Here is a 27,389-nt window from a genome sequence, read left to right as displayed (position 1 = left end):
ACCCCCTAATATCTGTTTGGAAGGAAACCTATTCTGATTTATTCAATATAGCAATAATAGCGCAAGATCCATTAAATCGATATTGCATGCTCCAAGGATACAAAATGATGCATTTGAAATGCTTTCAAACAGTCTATGTAGTGACTTTTGAACTAAAGGTAAAGTATAACAAAAAAACAAAAATAAATACGTTTTAAAAATTCTGAAAAACTTATTTTTCTGAACAAATGAAAAAAATATATTTATGAACACGAATTAAATATGCAGAAACAACAGAAGCAATAACAGAGAAATGGACACCCCAAAAATCTGAAAAACAAAAATTGCACAAAGTTGTCTCCCTGTTAAGGCTGAAAATAAATTGTGAAAAAAGGGGGAAAAAAGATCAATACAAAATAATAATTCAATACAAAAAGACAAAATATACATTAGAAAAAAACAATGTTGTAAAAAGAAATGGTCACAGAACATTTTATTTTTTCAAATTGGATTTTAATATTTTCCAATTTAACTAAATCCAATGGCGCATTTTCAAAATGTGTCATATTAATTGGAGAAAAAAAATCTGCACAAAGGATCCAGCAAAGAGATGATTTATTAAACAGAGTTGACTGCAAACACACTAACTCCAAAGCGATAAGATAACAAAGCTGCGTGAGTGTTGAACCTTCACTTGTTTCACACAACAGAGACACCGTGACCAAACGTGTCTTTTTCAACATAAGATGTGCATATGTACAATTTATACATCCATAAAAACAACATTTGGAGCAAACTATTCTACAGCATATTGTATATACACTGAATTGATAGAGGAAGTTATAGTTATGCCATGTGATAAATAAAATAAAAAATCCCGATTGCAGTTTTTTTAGTATATCATGAAAAACACAACATGCTGTGTTCTAGGAAAAAGGTGCTACGGCATAAAAACCAAAAGTAAAGGTCACGGCGCTCATTCCTGTGTGGGCTCAGTACGCCGGGGCGTTATGGATCCCGCAGCACAGTACCATGGTGAAGATCATCTCGAAGATCTGAAAAGGAACACGGAATTTGTTTGACTCATGTTATTTTTGCGTTGGCATTTGGAGAGGGGGGCGCCCGACTCACCATGATGACGGCCACCACCAGCGCAGCCAGGCCGATCAGATAAAGCTTCTCGGAGAAGAGCTCGATCAGTTTGTCGTGGCAGCTCTGTTTGGAAGTGGCACGCAGTTGATGAATTCACCCTTTACTGCTTTGTAGTTTGAAATACCCAAGAGGAAATTCCATAATCTATAAATATGCCAGTGTGCAATAACATAAAGTGATACCAGTTAATTATTCTAGTAAGCCTAAAGCGATGGACGGAAGAGGAATAAAAAATTGAATAGACTGTGTTTTCGCGACTGTAAAGCACACATTTAAATATTACATATTCCTCAAAACTTGCGCCATCGTGCGATTCGCCCTGTGTTTGGATGTTCAGTAGAGGTCACCATGAGTTAATGGGTGAAGTGTTCATTAAAGGGTGAACACAGGGAGAACAAATGGTGAAGTGGTGGATTGTATTCAAATCTTCGCCTTATCCTGGCAGTACGTCCTGTGTGTGTGTTGTGGACCATGGGTTAAAGATTGAAGTTTTGCTAGAGGGAAAACAAATGGGGAAGTGTTCGTGGATTGTATGTAAATCTGTGTCGCATCAAGCACTGTACTCTGTGTGTGTCTTGTGGACGTTTAATAGAGTGCACCATGAGTTAGAGCGTCAAATGTGCAATAATGTGAAAACGGGACAAAAGTGACTTCAGTATGGTAGAACAAACTCATGACGATCTAATCCAAACTCACATTTCCTATTAGTGGGTGAAAAATCCAACGCTTGGTAAATCTCTACTTGCAGCAATATGGAAATGGGGATAATGGGTTGTGGCCCGCATGAGTGCAGTTCAGTTTAAGTAGGATGCGATAATGGCAAAGCAAGAGCCACCAGACCAAATAAAAGTGCGCTCATCCGGCCTCCGCTCGCAGTGATATGCGATCAGGGATAATGGATAAATGAATATTTTCCAACCCACAATTCAGTAAAGTACGTAGTAATAAAATAAAATGGCAATAGAGCATGACAAAAACGATATTCAGTATAGTTTTGTTGTTTTAGCAAGATTTCACTGCAGTTGACCCAGACTGCTTCTTTTTAGGAACTGGAACAGGATCAGGACCCAAATGCGTGACGTTTCTCACACAAGCCTTTTATTTTACGGGAAAAGGGGTGGTCACGCACGTTAGGCAGCAGTTTGGAGTGGACTAACAGGAAGCCAGAGGCCGACGAGATTGATACTAATTGCCCGAGCAGATATTGGACAGATGGGGTCGATACCGGACAGGACTGACAGGATTTATATCAAAACAGGATATTGAAATTAAACAGGACAAACTAGACAGGAACGAAACTCGAAACCGATATTAAACAGGACAAAATAAACAGGAACAATACCAAACAGGAAATACCAACAGGAAACAGGACCGAGTAAAAACCCACGTCTTGCGGGACAGAGGTTCGTTGACGGACCGTCAAAGGGAGAGTGAGAGCACTGAGCTTAAATAGAAGGAAAGCCAATCCTTCAATAATACACGCATACTGATAATCAGTGCAATAATCTGCATTTCTTTACCGAGCTTTGGCCTAAATATTGGGAGTACTTGCCACTCTTGCAATACATAGAAAATGCAACATGCGTAGATAAACCTTTCCTACCTGAGACCTCAGAAAATCCTCTGGAGACTTTCTGGGACATAAAGTGCCAGCAACTTGTTTGAAGAGCGCCGTGTCGTCTCCTTTACCGCAACAGTCGAGCTGCAGCCAAGGCAAGAAACCCAAATCACACACTTCATTATCCAAATGCAGTCTAATCTGCTCACAATTCAATTTAGTACAAAATTGATCCGTTGCACTTACGGTGGTATGAAAAACATCCATGACTTTGATGGCAGCGTCTTTACTGGGGGAGCCCGACACATCCACAGCCTTGATGTATGCCGAGTCGTAGAAGTTGATCAGTTCTTTGGAGATCTGAAGATGGAAGCTTGTTAACGTTAGCCATCACAAGAGCAGTTTTTGCGAACTTGTCGAGGAGGGTTCCTCACCGTGTCTCTGTTCATGAAGCCCCAGATGGCTGCAGCCACTTCACAGGCAAAGAGGATGACCAAAAAGAAAAAGAACTGCAGGAAATGGAAATGTAAAGTAAATGATTTGCAATTACATAGGGCTTTTCTAGTCAATGAAGACCTCCCGAAGTGCCTTACAATTTGCTTCACACTCACCCATTCACACACACTTACACACCTATAGCGGCGTCAGCCATGCAAGGCAACTACCTGCTTCTATGCGGCATTAGGGATTCAGTGTCTTGCCCAAGGAAAGGGTAACAAAAAATACAATTTTACGAATATTACATCATTATTTGAATAGTATTTATTACACGGATGTTTCTCAAGGAGGGTATATATTTTAATTTGAAAAACTTGTATATGAATATAAATTGAAAGTATTATATATTGATTTATTTATCTTAGGAAAATAGAAATACCAGTCAAGTGATATCTGGAAGGTTTTAACAACAGATCTTTACTGAGACCCTTGGAAAAACTTGAATTGGTGATATTTTTACACTGTAAGCATAATTTTGTATTCAAAATGAGCACAATGATAAAACATGTTACTTGGATGTATTTACGTTAATTTCATTTACGTATTCTTATTTTTATTAACATTTTAAATATTGATATATTATTTATTATTATTATTTGTTAGTTATACTTTTTTTAGTTCATTTATCACTTTTTTAAACATTTAATTTAATTTATTCACAAATTTTAACAAATTTTTCTTCTGTGTTTTTAACTAGACATGTTGCAGCAAAATACATTAATAGTTCAATTATTTTTGTTGAATCTTTTTTTTTAAATTTCCAAATGAATCAGACAATTTTAAAAATATTATTATTATTATTATATTATTAATATTATTATTTTTGAAATGCCCAAGTACATAAAAAAGTTTCCTTATGGGGGTTCTTAGTTGAAAGAATAAATAAATCTAAATAACTGGATATTTTGCAGTGAAAATATATTTCAATATGATTATTTTTCGTCACATTTTTCAAATGTTTTTTAATATAATTCATTTTAATATTGTTTTTAAAATACCCAACCCGAACAAGTATTCTGCTGATTGGGGTACTTATTTGAAAAAAATACTCCAATTAAGTACATCAATAAAAAATGAATAAATAAAAAAATAAGAAAATTGGATTAAACATTACATTGAAAGGAGAAATTTTGGTTGCTGGGTTTCTATGGGTAAGAAAGCTTACTCGATCCATCCATCCAACCATTTCCTGCACCGCTTATCCTTCGGGCAGTGGGCAGGGGACACCCCGAACTGGTTGCCAGCCAATCGCAGGGCACACAGGGACAGACAACTCACTCATTCACACCTAGAGACAATTTGTACTGGCCAATTAACCTGACATGCATGTTTTGGGGAATGTGGGAGGAAACCGGAGTGCCCGGAGGAAACCCACGCAAGCACGGGGAGAACATGCAAACTCCACACAGATCTCATGACCTCAGAACTGCGCCTCTGTGCTGCCCAAGAAAGCTTACTATTTGTAAAAAATATGTCCAAAAAGATTTTGTAAATTCCCCATACTTAATTTATGACATATATGTGTAGTGACATTGTTTAAATGCAATTGTGAAATGAATCAAAAATACATTGTACATGAAGGAGTAGTAACATTTGTTTTACATAACAATTATTTATATTTAGTTACAAGTTGCGAGCATTTCTTTGATGCGCTGTTCTGCTGTATGTCTCTTTTTTCATCTTTTTGGGGTTTGGGTTGGGGTTTGGACTGTATTTGAAACAGAACTTTTCTTACTCTCCCTATTTACACGCTACAATAACAAAAAAACTGACGAGCGAAAAAAGGCACCCTCCCTGCAAGAACGGCCATTACATTTATGTCGCCCTCTGTGAAAATGAGTTTGACACCCCTGTGCTATATTCATAAATTAGATCATAGTTTAATACCTTTTGTTTAGAATTGATTTAAAAACCCAGCTGGATTAAAAAAAAGTGTTGCCTGAGTGTGCCCCCAAACTTTTCTCCAATAAGTGGAACCTCTCACCGTTCCCAAAAGGCACTGCGATTCCTGAATGGCGCCGTAACAGCCGAGGAAGCCCACCAGCATCATCACCGCCCCTACAGCTATCAGTATGTACACGCCTGCAAAACATCAAAAACACACACAAAGACTTGACGTGAAAAACAAAATACAAGCATCAAATATTGAGTACCACCACCAGGGGGCGGCATACGACACAGTGATTTTCCCTGTTGATTGATCCACGTGCTCTTTGATAATGGACTTCCTGGATGTTCCCTGCAGGGTGACACGACATTATTGACATCCTGGAGATAAACAGCTCTCAGATGATGTGTGGGAAGAAGGGGAGGAGCCTCAGGCCGGGAAGTGCCTTGCACACAAACTCGGCCCCTCGGGGATAATAAACCCCCATGACCTCTCACCTCACACCATTAACATCCCACGCGGGCCACATTAGTACCGTCTTCCTTAGCTCTATTGCGATTATCGTCAAACAAGACAAACACTTGAATACAAACATACATGTAGTGTTCCATAATATCTTAACAATGCCTTCATGATTCATTAATTCATATGACAAAAATTGCTTTTTTTCCCAGATTTGACTTGCTCTGATGCGGAGATTCTAAATCAAGCGTTTGTAGATTCCCGTCTTAAATACTGTAATGTACTACTCTCTGGTCTCCCGATGTCTAGCATCAAAAGTTTGCAGCTCATGCAAAATGCTGCAAGGAGGATTTTGAGTAGGACAAGAAAGTTTGATCAGATTACCCGAATTTTAGCTGACTTGAGGCCTCATTAAAACAAAAACGCGCAGTAAAGATCACTAAAGGTGGCATACGGAGAAAACACAGGGAGTGAAAGCGAACAACAACTTTCCGATTCATAAGACTGTTTCTCCTAATAAATCAAAATCAACTTTGAAGTTGGCGCATGTGAGGGAACCACCCCCTTATGCCTATAAAAGGCCAGGGGGAACGCCCTTGATGAATACTCAAAGAAACAAACGCGAAGATGGGTAAAGCGGGGAAAAGAACTAAAAAGCTCATTTTTACACAATGCGAAGCTAAGGTTTTTGTGAATGAAGTGGATTTTTGGAAACAAATTTTTGGGGGGGTTCGTTGTTGGTGTTAATGTGCCGAAAAATGCACCAAGCCCCTCAAATCACGTATCTTACCTAGATTGGTAATGCTGGGCTAGCAAAATATTTTGTTCAGGGTCCTTTCTCAGTGTCTGTAACTTCTTTTTCTCTGTTTACAATATTTTAACGGGGAAAAACAATAGGGCCGATTGTTTTATTGCTGATGTTTTAAGGGCAATAATTGGAAGCCGATCAATCGGTTGGACACTGGCAATAATTATTATGGTAAAAATATTACTAAATGTATCGAATCAGATAAAACCATGGATGTTTTTTCTCTCTCTTGTTTTTGGGACATCGGTATAAGTAGTGTCTGAAATTCATGACAAAAAGTTACCGGACACCAGGGCAGGCAACTTTTCACAACTTGAAACACAAGTCGACTAATCGCAAAAAAAACATTGTTGCCAAGTATTAAGGATTGATAGTCAGAATATATAACAGAGCAACACTTTAAAATTAAGTTTATTATAAATCTACTTATAACATTCATTGCATGTATATGACATCGCTGTTTTCCATCTGCCATCAGTATGTACCTGTATTTACTCATCTTCATTCATGCAATATTTGCGTTGCGTCGTCTGCTACAAGCCACGTGAATTCCTCTTTCCACGATGCTCTTAATGTACGTTTACGTTTTGTAGCGTCATCAATTTTGTTAGCTTCTTTTGAATCTTTCTTCTGGGGCTGAGGTTTGATTCCTAACCACTTATCCATTTTTCTTGTTCTCTTTGCGTCTACTTTGGAAAATGATATGGGTTTTTTTCCTTGAAAAAGTTGTTGGCTACCCGGGCGGATACCTTTTTTAAGTTGTACGCTGAATGTAAAAGATGCACGCCCCGGCGTCCGGGCAAACGTTATTTCAGACACTGGTGTAAGATACAGGACTAAGACTCGAAATAAAAAAAAAATCATATCAATAGATATCTCAAATAAAGATGTGATTTTTTTTTTGTTGAAAAAACAACTAATAAAATACAAAACTACAAAATAGAGATTGCTGTCAGATGTTTTCAACATTTTGTCAAAATACATAAACTCAGCAATTCCAAGCCCTTTCTTTTTTGTCCCTCTCTCATGAGACATCACCTGAAAAATCAAATCCTCCTCGGAAAACAACAAATGCAGGCCGACAGCCGCCGAGAAACCAGACTGACAGTTTCCGAGCCTCTGCGGACTTTGCAAAATGTCATTTTTTTTCAGTCAGCCTTCATACTACAACACTTCTCTTTTAGGACACTGTGTGTGTGTGAGAGAGAGAGAGCTCAGCTACCAAGCTTGGTAACCCAGCAATGTGGCAAAAGCAGCCATTATTTCCACTGCCTTCCATTACTATGACAACACCCTTTGAGGTTTGAAGGCCATTGAGACGGCACCGGCGAACTTCATTTATTTCTTGTCTCTCTGTGTAATCTCCGTAGGGAAGGCGGAGGGGGAGGTAGGGCATTGAACAACCACTAAAAGCCTCACTTGGACGTCTTTCTTCTCCTCACATACACTGTTTACAAATTTTAAAAAAAGGCCTGCAAAGTCAAGCCATGCTGTCCTAAAGATTGCTTAATGTTCTGTGATAAGAATCAATCATTACAAAGGAGTCATACTGTACACGAACCTTTCTTAAAGTTAGACACGCAAGTAAAAGTGGCTGAGCAGGGTTGGGTAGGGTTACTTTAACTTGATTACTTTCAATTACTTTTGGATTACTCCAATACCAAATATGCTAATAAAAGACAAAAGAAACTAAATATGAATAAAATTACTACAATTTGTGCAGGCTTGGGGAGTAACGGAATACATGGAACGGCGAAAATGATGTTGGCAAGCTGTTTGGATTTATTTTCATTTGGTTTCTGTCGCATTTTATGTTAGTTTTGCCGGAGATCAAAGAGATCCAAGCCAGGAGAGAAAGCTTACCACGTGTTGTGAGTCATAATTTTATTCATATTTAGTTTCTTTTGTCTTTTATTAGCATATTTGGTATTGGAGTAATCCAAAAGTAATTGAAAGTAATCAAGTTAAAGTAACCCTCCCCAACCCTGTGGCTGAGCACATGTTTTTAAAGGTGCTACATCCATCCATCTGTTACTTGGGTGGCTTATCCTCAGTAGGGTCGCGGGGGTGCTGGAGCCCATCCCAGCTATCTTCGGCCAAAGGCCAGGGGACACCCTGAACTGGTTGCCAGCCAGTGGCTAGGCACACAGAGACATACAACCCACTCGCTCATTCAGATCTATGTACAATTTGGACCTGCCAAGTAACCTGCCTTTTTGGAGTGTGTGAGCAAACCAGAGACTCTAGAGGAAATCCACTCAAGCACGGGGAGAACATGCAAACTACGCACAGGGAGGCTGTGGTAGCTGGAACTGAACCCTGGTCCTCTGCGCCGGGGGGCTGCTAACCACCCAGCTGCCGTGCCGCAGGCGGTACTACAATCCCTTATATTGTATATCATTTTTTTACATAATATTTCTTTTTTTTTATTTTGATATAATTTATGTCTTTACTAGTGTCCATTTTACCTCAGAAAAGTGATGGGTCCCGGGGACTCGCATGCTAAAAGATCTATGGGTCCCCAAAATTTAGTGTTATCGGGGTTGAAATTGTAAATCGGCGACAAATATATAATATAAATCTATATATTCATTCACTTTTAATCATCACAGTTTATTGGTAATATAAAGCAGTTATCACTTCAGATTTTTCAGTTCACAATATTGTACATTATACAAAGTAATATTACTGAAATATTAGTCTATATATTCATGCAGTTTTAATCATCAGTTAATTGGTAATTGGCAGTTATCACTTCAGATTTTTCAGTTCATCGTGGTTTGCTGTCCCATCACAGTTGTAATGCCTTCTCAAGGTCCAATCCATTATCCTCCTCCTCATAGCGTCACCAGGAATATAATTTAGTCCATTTTGGCAGAAAAGTCTTTTCTTGCTAGTATTCTTTTGTTTATTTTCTTTCGTCGAATCGTTCGCTTCAACACACGTGTTTTGCTTGCCTCCGCGATCTTCCGAAGAATTTCTCCGCCGTTTTTTCGTGCCGGAATTATTGCCGTTGTTATCCCTTTCTGCATTTTGTTTCGACTTATTACTGACGCCGAAGAAATGACCAATTTTGTGTTGATTTTCACCTAATACTGTGTCTTTGGAGGCATACTTAACCTTCACCTTCACTTGAAAAACAACCAGCACAACAATTACGTAATCTCGAAGCAACGAGATCTCGTTTGCCGAGATCGGCGTGTAGACGAAAACTCGAACCGCGTGACCAAAACAACAATGGCTGATCTGTCTGACGAAAAGTTCGGAGTGCGGTAAATCTTTGTTAAAAAAAGTAATTGGGTAATAATGGCAATTTTGTGTCAAAAAAGGCGCGTCCCGGGGACGCACGTTGATTTGACACGATGCGTCCCCAGCAAAAATGATGCGTCTAGGACGTTAACAACTGGAGCGCTGCCAAAGTTAAAGCTTTGAAAAAGTGACAAAACAGTTAAAGCTTTAAAACTACTTTACTTCTCGAAGTAAAGCTTAAAAGCTGCTTTGGCTCTTCAGCTAAAGCTTTAAAGCTACTGTATGTCTTGGGTTAAAGATTTAACTCTGAGTTAGCGATTTAATGTTTTGACTCTAGAGTTAAAGCCTCAACTGTCTGTGTCTGGATTTTAAGCTTTAAAGCTACTTTACCTGTGGAGGTAAAACTTAAAGCTGTATTGACAATCAGGTTAAAGCTTTAAAGCTTTAAAGCAGCTTTACCTCTGGAAGTAAAGCTTGAAAGCTGCTTCGACTCTTTACCTACCGTATGTCTTGGGTTAAAGATTTAACTCTGAGTTAGCGCTTTAATGCTTTGACTCTAAAGTTAAAGCCTCAACTGTATTTTAACTTTTGATTTTAAGCTTTAGAGCTACTTTACCTGTGGAGGTAAAACTTAAAGCTGCTTTGACTATCGAAGTAAAGCTTTAAAGCTACTGTAACTCTTGTGTTAAAGATTGAACTCTGAATTAGATCTTAAATCTTTCACTCTAATGCTTCGAGGGTAATTTTACTCTCAAGTTAAAGCTTCAAATCTGCTTTGACCCTTAAGTTAAAGCTTTGAAGCTTCTATACCTCTTGGGATATTGATTTGACTCTGTTTAATAGTTTGCAATAGTCTTTGATCTGTGCAGCCCTTTGAGACTCTTTGTGATTAAGGGCTATACAAACAAACATGACTTGACTTGACTTGACTCTGATTCATAGCTTTAAATCTTAGACTCCAGGTCAGGGGTCTCCTGCGTGGTGCTCCCTAAGGACAGCTGTGCTGCCCATGGACCTGTTCTAAAAATAGCTCACCAGTCATTGTGATTTTCGAGTAAAATATTTTTTTTTGTTGACAGAGTCTATTTATCCGACTTTCAACGATTAACCCAGTAATAGGCTTTACATCTTGGGTTAAAGATTTAACAGAGTTATAGCTGTAAAGATTTGACCAGAGTTAAAGCTTTTAAAGTTGGTTTAACTTTTGAGTTTAAGTTTTATACCAACTTTGTTTGTGCTTCTAAAATACCAAATCTAACATTTTCAAACAACAAAAACCTCAAGCATCTTATCAGGGTCATTGGGTTGTGATGTCTTTAAGTGACCGCTTCATTTATTTGGCTTTGTGCTTACCGCTCCTAACATTTTAAACAGAGCAAGCACACTGGTCTATGGTCATCTCCCTCCATGGTGGCAGTGAAGTGCTATGTACGCTTCGTTAAACTTCCCTGCTTTTGTTCTGTCTCTTTAACCCGTCTCTCTTCGCCTGTGTTAAATTTTTTTTTCATTGGGTCACTTGAGGGGTCTGCTACACTTTGCGTCCACACTTCATACTTGATGCTTATTCTCTGTTCTGTGCATGGAGGCTAAACGTAAACACTCTGCCAATGAGAAAGCCACTGCGCCCTAGTGTAGTGTAGGTGCAATTGCACTTTATTCTGGGAAAGTAAAAAAAACAAGTTTGCCGAAGTCAGACGACCACGCATCCCCCTTGGCGGAGCCTCGCAACCCCCAGGGGGGCTCGCCCCACTATTCGATGATAAATTGAAAACTTTACCTCTGAGTGATAGCTGTCATCAAAATGTTAAAGCCCAAGCTTTTGACTGAACTAAAATATAATAAGGACCATTTTTATAAGGTTCTACCGTGTTTTGGGACATTAAACTTACTGTTTTCCCCCTTCTTAATTCAATTACTACTTAAACAACAGAATAATGTTTACAAATTAATAAATAATAAAAAATACAAATCATTGACATCTTGTGACTGTGTTCAACCAAAAGTTAAAGGTTATGATCATGGAGTAGAATTTCAGCATTTTTCTGACGTGATGTGCTGTAACATTTGTCTGAAACTGATAAAAATGTAAATTACATCAAGCTCTCTTTAGTGCCCTTGCGTTGTCCTCTATAGAACACAGTTAAAAATGGCAGATGGTGTTTGTGATCCGTGTCTGGAGGCTGACAAAGCGACATATGTGCCAGACCTCAGTTTGTCATTTTTAATTTTTGCATTGGCCTTTAGCACTTTTACAACTGAGCCCTATGAACCCTACCTAGCAACTGGATGCCACCTGAGCCTGACCTAAAAAAATCAATCGTAGCGATTTCCACGATCAACGTCACACAGCCTAATAACATTTTATTTCAGTTGTGGAGTTTCTCCAAATCATTTTGACTATTTAGTGTTTGCTTGGTTTAGTACACTGCTAGTGTAAGATATATTGGAAGTAATAAAGGCACATCAGGCGTTAAACAAGACAGTGTGGCTTATATCACCTACTTAAGTGGCTGGGTGCTTCACCTTTCGTTTCAAACAAAAAACACGTTTTTTTTTCTCAAGTGTAAATAGAATATTCTGATTGATATTTGTTTTCATCTGTCTCGGGGACATGAAAGCCATTTAAAATCAAATCTGCTCAATACCAGTCAACACAAACTATCATATAAATGTGCAATTTTCAAACTACTCTTAGGTTGAGAAATTTGAATTTATTCTACACGATTGAGCCTCACCAAGAGGGGTCTGTCATGATTATTGACCATCTTCCTGCTACAGGTGCCCACAAAAAAAAAATTGTGAAAGACTTTGCAAAAAAAAGGGAAACAATGGTGTAGTTTGGTCACTTTGAGTCTTTGTAGTTTGTATTCTTCGTTGTGCTTTGCAGCTCTTGTTTTTGGTTGCACGATACAATACAGAGACGGCTAGTGGTCAAGTAATACCCACGGTCCCTTTAACATTGAAGAAATACAACCATTTAAAATACCATATTTTACAAACTATAAAACGCACCTGATTAAAAGGCACACCCTCGAAATAATCACAAAATGTCTCAAAGGACTTCCCAGGTTACAAATACACCATCCCCTGATCTTAAACCAACATGTTGGCAAGGAAAAACTCAAAAACATCAGCATGAGGAAAATAAGAAACCTTGAAAAGGGGGTTCACAAGTGGTAATCCCCCTTCCAGGATGACCAGGGTGCAATAGATTAGTTTGTTCTCTTTTGTTTCCTCTAAGCAACAATTAACATGGTAACCACAAGAAAGCACTCAAACACCACTCTATGTTTCTCAAAGGCAGAACAGTTACCGTATGCATTACCATTTAATTGTGACTATGCATTTCCAATTGTAGCCACTGTATTTCCCCTTATAGAAAGATCCCTCTGTTTTCGCGATTAAAAACCACCAGTGAAAAGTGAAAATCTGCAAAGTGTTTTGAAACTTTTTTGGGGGGCAGGGGGGTTACAGTAGAGCGAACTTGCCAGCTAACTGACTGAGAGAGAGAGAAAGAGAGAGAGCGAGAGAGAGAGAGAGAGAGAAAAAAAAAAAAACCTTTGATTTGAAAGGTCAACAGTATTTTAAATTTGTCAATGTTTTTTTTGTGGGTTGGGGACTATACTAATGGGACTTGCCGATTTATATAATATATATAATATAAATCTATATATATATATATATATATATATATATATATATATATATATATATATGTATGCACTTTTATATTTCTGAAAAAAGTGATTTTTTTTCTGTATGCTGTACAGTCTGGAAAATACAGTATTTTTAATCTTATATATGCCTGACTGATACTGTAATTTACCGTCCTTCAACTCTCCATTCTGAATTGACTCTGAGAAGATTTTCAGCTAGCAACGACGGCAAGAGCTCGGAGTTTGGACAAGATGTATTTCCAGCCCTACATAAACACCAGCTTTCCTGTGCCAGCGTGCTAAAAACATCCATGCTAAACTCTAATTTGAGGGTTAATGTGCAGATGTCCTAGGTTATTTGAATTATGCGGGGCGTATGTTTGAGGGCGGCCAAAAGAAAGAAACATTCCCTTGATCTCGCTTGGGTGGGCCCCCTACGAAATCACTAGTGAGCCTTCCCTCTATAAAAAGCTGAAGTTTGCTCGGCTTCCTTATACTTAGCGAGGAGGCGATCACGGGAGAACACGACGCAGGCCAAATGGAAAATGAATGGCTTGACAGCAGTTCACCGCCACAACAAGGCCGAAGGAGGAAAATGTTTGATTTGGATCGTGTTTCGCGGCGATGAAGTGAAATAAAGGATGGGATGCCATTAGCGAAAGGCAACCTGAGGAATGCATTCCTGGTACTGGAATTCCGATATGATTTTCAATGCGACATTCGGGGATGGTGAACGCACATATGATGGCTTTATTTTGGGAGCGTGCTCACCCGCCCACCGTTCACTCCCCAATCCGGCCGCAACATCTGGTGACAGCATATGGCTTCACCACTGGAGCATGGAAGACAGTTTTTGTCTTCTTTTTTAAAAACTCTGGGCTGTGAGATTTAAAGCATCACCTTCGGAGTGACGGACTGAAGGCGGGGTAAAAAATGTCACGGGATTCACACAGGTCTTAGAAGTCAAATCGAATTATTTGTATAGCCCTTAATCGCAAGATGTCTTAAAAGACTGCAGAGGTCACACCATCCCCTGATCTTAAACCAACATGCGGGCAAGGAAAAACTCAAACCTCAGCATGAGGAAAATAAGAAACCTTTAGAAGGGGCTTCACAAATGGTGATCCCCTTCCAAGATGACCAAGTCAATTCAAGGTTGGATCTGTACCCACAACTGAAATTGAATCCCATGCCTGTCAACTTATATATATTCCCACCTTATTTTATTTGCTTTTTGATCATTTCACATTGTGTATGCTGTATAACAATTTTGTTACTGGAAAAAAACATTTAACAAAAAACTCAACCCAAAACGTTGAGCCATATTGGACCAAAAAACCAAAACATAGGTATGAAGCCAGGGTGGCACACAGCTGAGTGTTTAGTGCGCACAGTTCTGAGCTCATGGGTTCAAATCCAGCGACCAGCCTTCCTGTGCAGGGTTTGCATGTTCTCCCCGTGGTTGCCTGGCTTACATCCGGGCACTCCGGTTTCCTCCCACAATCCAAAAACATGCATGTCAGGTTAAGCGGCCCAAATTGTCCCTAGGTGTGAATGAACGAGTGAATTGTCTGTCCTCAACCAGTTGAGGGTGTCCTCTGCCAACTGCTTAAAGATAATTGGGATGGGCTCCAGCACCCCCGCAACCCTACTGACTGATAATGGATGTATGGAGCCGCAAAAAAATGTATATATGCCTCATAAGGAAAAGCAACACATACTGTCTATTTATTCTGTATATATCTATATTCATTGGAAAACTAAGAATGTCCGTGTCATATTTATCCTTGTTCAGAATTCATATCATTTTCCATATCTAAACATTTTTGAAAAAGCGCCAGGGAGCCACTCGGGAACAACAAAAGGAGCGCATGTGTCTCCGGGCAACTGGTTGCCGACCCTCAATGCTAAATTGACCTTTGGCTCTTATCAGGATCGTCTTGGTCACTGATAATAACATCGCCATAGATCTCAACTATTGTGTTGTATTCTGACATACTGTGAGTAAATAGGTGCTCCGATGTGCTAGTAAGGTTCATTTTAACATAATTATGGGATTTGGAATCATTAATAAGCAAATGCTTGAGGTTGACAGGTATGTAATCCACCTTTTTTTTAACTAAAGATCAGATAAGTCATGAGTACGTAACTACAAGAGACAAACGTATTTAAAAAAATCATTCACAGAGCGATTTATTAAGGATTTGAGCCAAGACTCCATTTAACATTCTCTTCCAGCGAATGTTTCCTTTCCTTCCATTAAATATTGAAGCTTCACTTTGGAGATGGACTTCTACTCAACGATCACTTCATTCATACACATTCACATCCAGGATCAAACATTAGCTTTTATTCACTTGAATAGTACTCGCTAAGAGAACCCTCATCTATTTCAACAATCGCAAAAGTAAATTTGGATTTTCGGCATGTTGATGAAATGTCAAAAAATTACAAAAAATAGACAGGGAATAATGAAGTCATCTCATCTCATCAGCCGTACCGCTTATCCTCATCAGGGTCGCGGGGGCGCTGGAGCCCATCCCAGCCATCACACAGGGACAGACAACTCATTCGCTCATTCACACCTATGGACAATTTGGACCGGCCAATTCACCTGAAATGCATGTTTTTGGAACGTGGGAGGAAACCGGAGTGCCCGGAGGAAACCCACGCAAGCACGGGGAGAACATACAAACTCCGCACAGGGAGTCTGGAGCTGGATTTGAACCCACAACAGGTTCCCATGACATGAACTGTGCCGCACAAGCGCTAACCACTGCGCCGCCGTGCTGCCCGGAATAATGAAGTGATTGGGGAAATCATTTTTTTTCAGAAAGTAAATCTTGTATTGATAAAATAACAGAACGTCATTCTTTGGTGAATAACTTTTTAATAGCCTTCTGATAAGATTCTGCACGATTTCCATAAATAATTTAGTTATTTTTTTACTATTGGACATGCACAAGGAGATTGCATTGGGGGCCAAGGTTGTACGTTATTTTGATTATCATGCACTGTTTACATGATTGGTCAATTCTTTGATTTTGACACCCTTTGGGGAAGATCTGCTTTTTGTAACCTAGGATATTTGATCAAAAGAAAGCGGTTTAGAGGACCTTTAGAACAGATTGGAATTTGTGCATTTTTATTGTTGTTTGTACCGTCCTCTTCTGTTCTCTTTGCAATTTAAGAATGAATTGATGTCTTCTCACCTTATTTTGAGGGTATCTATCCATCTATCTACCCTGGCCATATCCCTTGAGAGGGGTGACCAACAGCAAGACAAAAACATACAAAAACAAAGAAAATAAAAAAGGGAAAAGGTAGCAAAAAACACACACAAAAGGTTTTTGGGTTCATGTTCGGATTTTTGTTTTTATGTTTCCTTTCTCCTTGTATAAATGACATGTTGTAACACATCTTGTTTATAATTTGTGTTATAAAACCAATAAAAATACTGGTTAATGTTTGTATGAAGATTAATGCTTTTATGACGCACTGTGAGTTGCATTTTTTATTCACGAAATGTGCCTTACAAATAATTTTCCATTAAGCCAAAAAAATGCATAATTACATTGGTGAAAACATCGCTTTAGTACAGATAGAAACGTTTTTTCCATCTTACGCAAAGATATGGTTAAGTTATTATAGATTATGCTACCTTTTAGCACAGAAAACAACGACATACATTTTCAGTGTAGAAGGAGACAACGCTCATTTTTAGCATCGATAAAGATGATCCTAGCTGCAATCTAAACTAGATGCTAGTTTTCTGCCTATTACAAAATGTTGATGAAGAAAAAGATGAGGCTTGATTTCACCTTGGACAAAAACTAATATTTTCAGAGCGATGTAGCGTAACTTAGTACGCAACACAAAATAATGTTTTTTCAAATTCTAATAATCAACAATTGAATTGAACTAGCGTATAGAAGTATTGTATCCTCTTGTGGGGTTTTGAGTTTTTCCTTGCTTTTATGTAGGTTTTAGATCAGGGGATGGTGAAATAATAGTTTTTAGTCTATACAGCTGTTTGAGACTTCTTATGATTAAGGGCTGTACAAATAATCATGACTTGACTTGGATGCTGTTGTGGAATGTGGATGATAACTAATGATAAGTATGTAGGCATCTGGTGAAGGTCATGGGATGACGTTGCAAGAGGTCACAGGCTGATATGCTGAGGAAGTTGGGGCGGACGACCTTCACGAGATATCTTAACTTTATTTAAGAACACTATAAAAGCCAATGTTGAACGTTTGTAACTTTGAACGTGTCCCGAATGCATAAAGCGCGTTCCCTTTTCTCCATATCTCCTCTCTGCGTATTTTTTGGGGCGAAATATTTATCAACATTTAAATGGGTAAGAAAAAAACTAATCTCTGAAATTTGTTTATGTTTGTTTGTTATCTAACTTGTCCCTTTATTGAATAGTTCCTAAAGAATAATAGTTTTCTAAATTTGTCAATAATCAATGTATTGTTTCGTTATTGTTATTAAAAACCCTCTAATAGTTTGTGTATATTAACAACAGTGTTTTGGCTGATGTTCAAAAATATGTATGGCTGCTTTATTCAACTCCAACACAATCAATATTATTCAAAATATTGTGTTTAGGCTTGTGGAGATGCATAAAACAAATTATTATATTATATAATTTTGGGGTTGACTTCTCCTTTAATTTAGAACGAAAATATACTGAAATATACCATTACATGTTGATAATTTTTTTGCTGATTGATAACAAATAGCATCTCTTATATACTTTATTTGTTATATCCTAATAACTGGACTCACTGATATAGAAGGTGCCTGGTGCCTGCTGCCCTTCAAACTGCAGAATGAGGAGGTTGCTTGTTTGGCTGTCGTGACGGAGCCACAGGGCCACTCCTAAAATTACTCCTCCAGCCAGCTGCAGAAAAAGAAGAGCAGTCATTATTATGTCATAACTATTCTCAGTCTTCTGGTGGAAGCAAGCAAAAATGAATGAAGGTTATAACATGGTAGTTAAGCTCAAGAAGGTGGTTTGGAATTGATCTACAAGGGGGGGTGTTAACTGTCCACTGGCCTTTGAGGAAAGTGATGAGAGGACATCCTGACACTGTGGTGACCTTCTGGTCATGGCCTCACAAAAAAACCCAATCTTTGAGTCTTTAACACTACATTGAAGGAATGATGTACTGGTCATACAAGCTGTGATCACACCAGGGCAACATTGAACACATTTGTAGCAATTCCCTTGTTTATGCAAAGCCGTTCACACATTCAGCGTTTGCATTGTTCTCCGAAGAGACAGGAAGCCGAATACTGGACGATGAAAAATGGCCGTTTTTCACAATGACAAGCAGGCCGGGCAGAGGAAACGCTCTTGTGTGGTGTGTCCAGGATATGCTGTTCATCTAAAAAAAGATAAGCGGCGACCAAAAAGTGAGTCGAAATTCATGAGGGTCGAGTGTTTGCTAGGTAGGGATAAAACATTTCTGAATGTTTTCTGAGTTGGAAGCAACCCATAACCTTCTTTTGCGCGTTTATCTTTCAGAATAAACAATCAACAGGTTCACATAGTTAAAGTGTGATGCAGAAAAAGGAGTAAATGTTTAGATGGAAGCCCACCCAGTGGGAAATCCTCCCCTCTCTTTCCTCCTCAGGCACCTCACACCGCCGCTTGACCACGCAGAAAATAACTCTTGGGTTAGAACGACATTTCCTGCACTTTGCCTCCTCTACTTGATGCTCTCCTGATGCGTGGCCTTCACCCGCTTAGTAAATAAGAGCGGTAAAGGCACTGCATCTAATCCATAAACTGAAAGGATGCCCTCACATGTCATACAACTCTGCCAGACATCATAGGAAACTCTAAAGGTTAAAAATCTGAAAAACTTACCCAGAAAATGAAATTAAAGAAAAATAACATATATTTAATGCATTGCGTGCATCCCGTCACCGCCATGATGCCAGCTTTGGGTTTTTGGGGTTCTTCTGAGTCCAGGCAAAGATCCGGAATCACGCAGGCTCTCCACCAGTTGAGGTATAAAGAGCCCGAATGTTGCAAACTCCTCCTTTATAACCAAGAGTGAAAACGGAGACACGGAACTGCCCACCGGGAGGGGAAAGACTTTAAGGGGGAAACATGGCCCCCGCTTGTATGGGGTGCCCTCTTTTGTCTCTGCATGCTTTGCAAAGAAAATAAAGAAGTTTGACTTGGGCGCTAAAAATAAAGCATTCAATATGCCGAACGTTAACATTTATACCCCTTCGACAAAATATGTCTCCATTCGAAGTATGATTTTTCTAATTTAAGACATTTGATGTTTTTTTTAAGTGAAAAAGGAAAATGCCATGCAACATTTTTTCCAGCAGGTGTTATTTTGCTAATATTTTGTGTTGTTTTGCTAATGTTTTCTGAAATTAACAAAAAATTGGCAAAATGATCGTTCATCTTCTTATTTTCTTATATGATTCATGAAACCAAGAAGAAACAACAAAAGTTGTTGTCATGATGACTGATTTGGATCACCTGTGCCCGCTCATTTGGCGCCAGCCGCTGCAGGCTACCTGATTGGTTCTTTGTCCTTTTTAAGCCCAGTCATTTCACTCGCCTGTTGTCAGTCCGTCAGCGAACCTCTGTTGTTACAAGGCAAGCATTTTGACCCTGACTCCTGCCTGTCCCATTTTGAACCCGTTTTTCCACCCATCTGTTCCTGATCTCCCCTTTTGTCTCCGGATCCGACCTGTTTTTGATCCCGACCACGTTTGCTCTCCCGTCCTGGCTTACGACCTGTTTTTGATCCCGACCACGATGTTGCTCTTCTGTCCCGGCTTCTGTCCCGCCTTCTGTCCCGGCTTCCGTATTCCGATCACGATCCGATTGCGTGAGTGGCTGTCTTGCCGCAACCAGCGAGCACAGATCGTGACGCTTCCCTTCCTGTTTCTACCAATAAACTTGTGGTTAACGCTATGCATTTGGGTCCTGATTCCGTTCTGGTCGTGACAGTTGTACTTAAAATGGGCAACACATTCACTCAATGAGATAACAATTCATTTTCTGCAGTATACTATGAAATGGCCAGATAATTGTGCGGATTTTAAATACAATTAATCCTGAAAATAAACTGGCACATTTAGTCATAATTTTGTTGTTTTGAGTAAATATATTGTTTTTCTTGATTTTGAAAATCATCCCAAGCAGTATTTTGAATAAATTAGATAATAACATTTAAATGGGTAAAATAATCTGCTGTTTGCCAGCTTGAATATTTTTTCTTATATATTTTTCTTAATTTTACTGAAACACAATTCTTAAAGAAATTTGTAAAAATTGGTGATAATTTTGCTTATCATTAGTATTTACTTTTTTTGATTAATAGAGGTAAAACACACAAAACAATAATTTCAAATGAGAAAGATTTTCCTCCATTTGCCACATGAAATCCATCCATCCATCCATTATCTGCACCGCTTATCCTCATCATGGGTCGCGGGGGTGCTGGAACCCATCCCAGCTATCTTCGGGCAGTGGGCAGGGGACACCCTGAACTGGTTGCCAGACAGTCGCAGGGCATGCCACATGAAACAATTTGGCTTATTTTAAGTATTACAGTATGTCACCAAAGTGAGTACACACCTCACATTTCTGCAGAGATTTCAATATTATGTTTAATTGAACAACGCTGAAGAAACATCTCTTCGACACAAAGAAAGGTAGTCTGTGCAAAGCTTATATAACAGTGTAAATTTATTTTTCCCCTAAAAAAAACTCAAAATATAGCCATTAGGAGCTTAACCCTTGGTACCAAAAGTGAGTAGACCCTTAAGTAAAAGTTCCTGAAGTTCAATATTTTGTGGCCACCATGATTTTGCAGAACTACTTTAATCTTCCTGGCCATGGATATAACCACAGCCTCACAAATTGCCACTGGAATGCTCTTCCACTCCTCTATGACAAGATGACTGAGCTTGGGGATATTTAAGATCTGCTTCTCTACCTTCCGCTTGAGGATGCCCCAAAGATGTTCTATTGGATTTAGATCAGGAGACATGCTACGCCATTCCATCCCCTTTACCTTTAACGCCTTTAGAAAAGCCATGGTCATCTTAGAAGTGTATTTGGGCTCAATGTCAGGCTGGAACATTGGCCTGCGACCCAGTTTCAGGAGGGAAGGGACCATTCTCTGCTCCAGAATTTCCACAGTGCAAACTTGAGTTTGTTTCTCCCTAAATAAACTCCCAACTCCAGTTGCACTCAAGCAGCCCCAAACCATGACATTCCCAATACCATGCTTGACTATAGGTATGACACAGACATGTTTGTACTCCTCACCTGGTTGCCGCCACACGTGCTTCACACCATCTCAGCCAAATAAATACATCTTTGTCTCATCAGAGCAGAGGATATCTTTCCAGTAAGCCCTGGCCTTTGTTACAGACCTCTTTTCATTGTGTCAAAACGATGTTTCTTTAGTGATGTTCTATTAAACATTATAAGACAATCTTTGCACAAATATGAGGGACGTACTCACTTTTATGACATACTGTATTTGTCTTATGTTATTATTTAAAAGAAAAATCATAGTACAAATCAAATTATTTCTCCTCACTTTTAGAAATATTATTTGTATTTGTTTTACTTGGAGAAAAAAAAGTTGAAATGGTTAAAAAAGGACAAATAATATTCAACTGCAAAAAATGATTCTGAGAAATTTAGTTATTCAGAAACAAAGTTCTATAAACCTAGAAGAAATTACAAAAAAAGAGAAAAAAACACAAATAAACAACAACAAAAATATAACAACAACATACACAATCTCATTCGCCATTACCATGACCCGAAAACCTAGTTAACACAACTGTCAAAAAAGAAACAGTGAAATAGGATTTTCCGGGTATTGTTTCCTGTCTGGCAGGAAGAAACCTAAACTTAAACTTTTCTGACTTCCCTTTAACTTATCCAAAGTTTTCGAAAAACACGCCCCTTGGGCTTGATGCTGTAAACACAAATGCTTTAACCTCTGCATAGTATATTCCTGGTGTGGTGCCCTATTTGCTCTAGACCAGAGGTGTCAACCTCATTTTAACTCAGGGGCCACACGATAGTAGATTAAAGAGAAAGAAAAAGAGAGATAAAGAAATAAGAGAAAGAGGGAGGGAAAAGGAGAGAGGGTGGGACAAAGAAAGAAAGAGGGAGGGAAAAGGAGAGAGGGTGGGACAAAGAAAGAAAAAGAGAGAGAGGGAGAGAGCGTGAGAAACAAATGATAAAAAGTCGTGAGAGAGGGGGAAAAGAAAGGGAGACGAAGAAGGAAATCCAAAGAGAAATAGAAAGACGGAAGGAAAGAAAAAAGAAAAGAAAGCGCAAAGGGTATGAAGAGAGAAAGAGAAAAGAGAAAAGGAAAAAAGGAAGGTAGAGCAAAAGAGGTTAAAAGACACAGAGAGAGAAAGAGACAAAGAGCAACAAAGGAAGAGAAAAAGAGAGACACAGAGAGTGAAAGAGACAGAGACAGAGTGGTAGAAAAGGGGTGGAAAAGAAAGAAAGAGAGAAAGAGAGAGAGAGAGAGAAATAAATACAAGTACAGGTTCTTTGTTCGAGGCACCTGGCTTTGGCGACATCAAGTTGACTTATTTCAACCTGCAGCTCGTTTTTCTCTTGCGCTTCTCTGAGCGTTGTCTCGAGAGCCGGATTCAATCCCTTAGCGGGCCTGATGTGGCCCGCGGGTCGCCTGTTCTACACCTGTGCTTTAGACATACCCTTTTAGATAGATAGATAGATAGATAGATAGATAGATACTTTATTCATCCCCGAAGGGAAATTCACTTTTCCAGCAGCATCCCTAAGCTGAGAACAATCGAAAATAACTGAGAACAATCGAAAATAACACGGGAGCTGCTGGAGTGGCTGCCATTCGTGACGGCGCCGGAGAAACGATTCAATTTGAATCATGTACAAACAAACAAACAATTGAATCATGTACAAGAAACGATTCAATCTGAATCATGTACTTTAAAAATGATGGCTAGAATTTTTCAAACAGTGGTTCCTCCAACACAGATTGGAACATACTATGATCCGAGGTTGAACGTTACGGCCGTGATTCCAAATGAGCCAGCACAGGGTAAGCTCACCACCCGAAGGAAAAGCAGTAATACGATGAGTCATGATAATGGCAGCGTTTCCTCATCTACAACTGTGGTCTTAGTAAAGATGGGCTGAATAAAGAAGATTGTTTATATTAAACCTTTTTATTTTTCATTATTTCATTTGAAATTGTTTTTTAAATCATTTAGAATAGGCTGTGTAGACATTTTATATATGGTTATCAAGCAAATAAGTCATTTACACTCGCTGTTAGCTTGCTAATACTATCACTAATTATATTGTTCGGGGCTGCTGTGTGCGCCGAATCAGAATCTTTGGTTTCACTATCGCCCTCAGCCGTGAGGCAAGAGAATTGTGTGCCTCACTCTGCATCTGACACTCATGAGTCAAACTCATGGGCTCACAGGACGATGTTGAAAGAAGCGCAAGAGAAAAATTAGCTGAATTGTGTCAACCAATGCCTTAAGAACTTAAATATCTTCGCTGGATGGCACCAAAGCTGTCATAATGACTAATTAACTTCATCTTAGCCCGCTCGTTTGGCGCAAGCCGCTGCAGGCTTCCTGATTGGTTCCCCGTCCTATTTAAGCTCAGTCCTTTCATTCACCTGTTGTCAGTCCGTCAGTGAACCTCTGTTTCTACAGGGTAAGCACTTTGAGTCTGACTCCCGTCGGTCCCGCTTTTTGCACCCCTTTTCCACCCGTCCGTTCTTGATTTCCCCCGTTTGTTTCTGGCTACGACCTGTTTTTGACCCCGACCACGTTTTGCTCTCCCATCCCGGCTATCGACCTGTTTTTTCTGTCCTCGACACCATTATCTCCCGCTCCGGAAGATCCAATTCTGCATTTTGAACACGTTCCGATTCTGTGAGCGGCTTGCTTCCCGCATCCAGCAAGCACCGGATCGTGGGCGCTGCCCTTCCTCTTTACCTCAATAATCTTGTGGTTACGTTACACATCTGGGTCCTGATTCCGTTCTGGTCGTGACAAAAGCCAGGCGCCACCCACAAATCACCCACTGTAGTTGTATTAGCTGACTACCACTAATCAACCAGAGAACATTAAGGAAACCCACTTGTTGATTTAGAATGAAAGTAACGGAAGGGCTGTTTAGGGCAGTACAAAAATTACAACATTTTAAAATAAATAGTACCTAGGTGTCTGTGTAAATGTTTAAAGACGCTTCAGCTCAATTCTATAGTAATAATATGAAATCTTACACCGAAGATCCCATTTGCAGGTAAAAAACAGAAAGACTTTAAAATTGTTAAATGAATCAATTAAAATAGTGTTGGATGCCATTTCCAGTCTGTATGAGTTTCCCAGAAATGTACAGTAGTGGAACAGAATTCATTTATTGTTTTGTTTTTTTATGGACAGTTGATAAACACCACAAGAGATTCAATCTAAGTGAAGGAAAACAATTGTGGAAAAAAACCCTCAAAAATCGTTCTGTAATCAAATGTCACATCCCTTGAATCCTAATTGAATCGTGAGCCTCTGAAAAGACCCCCAGCCCTCTAACTTAGGCGCACTTTTTATGCCATTCATATTCTAGTCCGGCTCCAGTTAGATTTTTTTTTACCATGTGGCCACTGAGCTAAAATGATTTTCACACACGTGCCTTCAATTCTGCTCATTTTGAATAAAAGCATCAATGGATAGGTAATCCTCCATGATGAAAAATATTCCATGCGATGAGAAAAAAATACTGGACTGCTTGATCTGCTGTTAGCTTGCTAATACCATCACTAATTCCATTGTTTTGGGCTGAAATGTGCGCTATATCAGAATCCTTGGTCTCATTATCGCCCTTTGCCATGAGGCAGGGGATTCCCCTGCCTCACTTTGCACCTGCTAATGCTCAACACAGTAATACGTGACATAGTAATTGTATTAATAATATTTATAATATAATAGAGGCACATTTAAATGCAAGTTTGTAATAATACTATTTATAATATCAAGAGGTTGCAGGTTCGTTTCCCGGATCCTCCGTGTTATGTGTCGAAGTGTCCTTGGGCAAGACACTGAATCCCTAATGCCCCCATTAAGCAGGTAGGTGCCTTGCATGGCTGACTCCCTATTGGTGTGTGAGTGTGAGTGTGAATGTGTAAGTGTGAAGCACATTGTAAAGCGCTTTGGGAGGTCTTCATTGACTTGAAAAGCGCTATAGAAAAATGCAGACCAATTGGGGCAGCACGGTACCTGGATGGTCCGCGGCACAGTTCTGAAGTCATGGGTTCAAATCCAGCTACCAGCCTTTCAGTGCGGGGTTTGCATGTTCTTCCCGTGCCTGCGTGGGTTTCTTCCAGGTATTCTGGTTTCCTCCCGCATTGGCTGGCAACCAGTGGAGGGTGTCCCCTGCTCACGGCCCAAAGATAGCTGGAATGGGCTCCAGCACCCCCGCAGGCCCTACTCAGAATAAGCGGTGCAGATAATTGATGGATGGATAACATAATGAGAAAATTCAGCTGTTTGAAAAATGAAAAAACAAATAATTGTGGCATTAACTAAGAAAGAAATTTAACACTGAATAAATATAACCATTTAACATACAGTAATTTAAATTCAATACCTGATGATTACAGGTGAGGCACAGCCTCCCCATGCCTTTACAATACAACTTAGCATGTCTTTGATGAAGCCCACGCACTCAGATTTCAAATTTCCATCCCAAAACTGTAAGGCGGACACACTAACTACTATACTCCTTTATTAAATCAACACAGGCAGAATTACAACAATCGTAAAATTATGCAGAAGTTCATAATGAGGTGTCCAGAGGGAGTATGCATCTATTAGGAAAGAAGGAGGTTTGTACTTCTGAGATCAGCAAATACAATAACAGGCAGGCTGTGACCTCTCCTCTTTGCAATGAGCACTTACTCCCTCTGCTGGTGGATTGTATACACACCTCCTTTTGTTTGGAGCAAATCTGCACGGGCACGTTTCACTCATCTCATCTCATCTAATTAGCTGCACCGCTTATCCTCAGTAGGGTCGCGGGTGTGCTGGAGCCCATCCCAGCAATTATCGGGCAGTGGGCAGGGGACACCCTGAACTGGTTGCCAGCCAATCGCAGGGCACACAGGGACAGACAACTCGCTCGCTCATTCAAACCTAGGGACAATTTGGACCGGTCAATCCACCTGAAATGCATGTCTTTGAAATGTGGGAGGAAACCGGAGTGCCTGGAGGAAACCCACGCAAGCACGGGGAGACCATACAAACTCTGCACAGGAAGTCCGGTAGCTGGATTTGAACCCACACAGGAGGTCCCCAAGACCTTAGAACTGATGGGCACGTTTCATTTGTTGGAAATCCTCCCAAAAAGTGTTTTTAGTCACAGCACATGTAAACGCACGCACCTATGTAGTTTATATTGTTTAGCGCCTCCTCGTGTTAAAAATGTATTCATTAAAAAATGATATTGATCTAAATAACATGCAAAAATACATAAACCGTCACATTAAAAATACCTCTAGGTCGATAAATTTGAATGTATTTAACATGACATGAGCCTTACCTAGAAGGAGCTGACATGATTGTCCACAAACTCCCTGCTATGGGTACCCCCAAAGACCAAAAATCTTGTGAAAGGCTAGGCAAAATAATAAGAAAAAAAGTGGGATTTGATCACTTTGAGTCTCCGTAGTTTTTTTTCTTCCTTGCACTTCGTAGCACTTGTTTTTGGTTGCTTGGCAAATTACAGTGACATCTAGTGGTCATATAATACACACTGTCCCTTAAAAAAATAACCAGCCGCAACACTCCACATAAAAATTTTAGCTTTTTGTCCCTCTTTAAGTAGGATATATTTGTAAAGCTTGAAACACATAGGATGGTTAAAGTAAATTGACGGAATTTGTAACTTTGTTACTCTCTGCCCCCATGTCCTGGCTTGTGTCATCATTGCAGCCTCAATCTGTCTATTCATGACGCACATTCCTAGTACGTACATTTCGTAGACACGCTCTAATAAACTGTTCTTTTTTTTAATCTTTTTGAGGTTTTGGGTTGGTGTTTCGACTCTACTAGAAGCGGGCC

At 39.5% G+C, this 27,389-nt stretch overlaps 1 protein-coding gene across 1 annotated transcript; it reads right to left on the bottom strand.

The window, feature by feature from the left end:
* Positions 1 to 577: 577 nt before the first annotated feature.
* Positions 578 to 19,297, bottom strand: LOC148362587 (CD81 antigen-like). Its single transcript, XM_088339298.1, has 8 exons — positions 19,135 to 19,297; positions 18,048 to 18,162; positions 5,172 to 5,269; positions 3,124 to 3,198; positions 2,936 to 3,049; positions 2,735 to 2,833; positions 1,111 to 1,194; positions 578 to 1,034 (listed from the first exon to the last, which is right to left on the bottom strand). Exons 1-8 carry the CDS (start codon positions 19,198 to 19,200, stop codon positions 972 to 974), a joined length of 714 nt encoding a protein of 237 aa, XP_088195424.1. The 5' UTR covers positions 19,201 to 19,297; the 3' UTR covers positions 578 to 971.
* Between the last annotated feature and the right edge of the window lie 8,092 nt (positions 19,298 to 27,389).

This window comes from Urocampus carinirostris, chromosome 7 (assembly GCF_059441175.1).
Source record: "Urocampus carinirostris isolate Australia breed hairy pipefish chromosome 7, RoL_Ucar_1.0, whole genome shotgun sequence".
Taxonomy (NCBI): domain Eukaryota; kingdom Metazoa; phylum Chordata; class Actinopteri; order Syngnathiformes; family Syngnathidae; genus Urocampus; species Urocampus carinirostris.
Note: the sequence above shows the minus strand (reverse complement) of the source record. Positions and strands in the feature narration are given on the sequence as shown.

What these genes read in the sequence shown, in the direction of transcription:
- LOC148362587 (XM_088339298.1), bottom strand. Translation starts at nt 19,200, where the DNA reads ATGGCGGTGACGGGATGCACGCAATGCATTAAATATATGTTATTTTTC. An exon ending in GCTTCATGAACAGAGACACG is followed by an intron (nt 3,050 to 3,123) that starts GTGAGGAACCCT and finishes TTCCATCTTCAG; the next exon opens with ATCTCCAAAGAACTGATCAA. An exon ending in TGGTGGTGGCCGTCATCATG is followed by an intron (nt 1,035 to 1,110) that starts GTGAGTCGGGCG and finishes GTTCCTTTTCAG; the next exon opens with ATCTTCGAGATGATCTTCAC.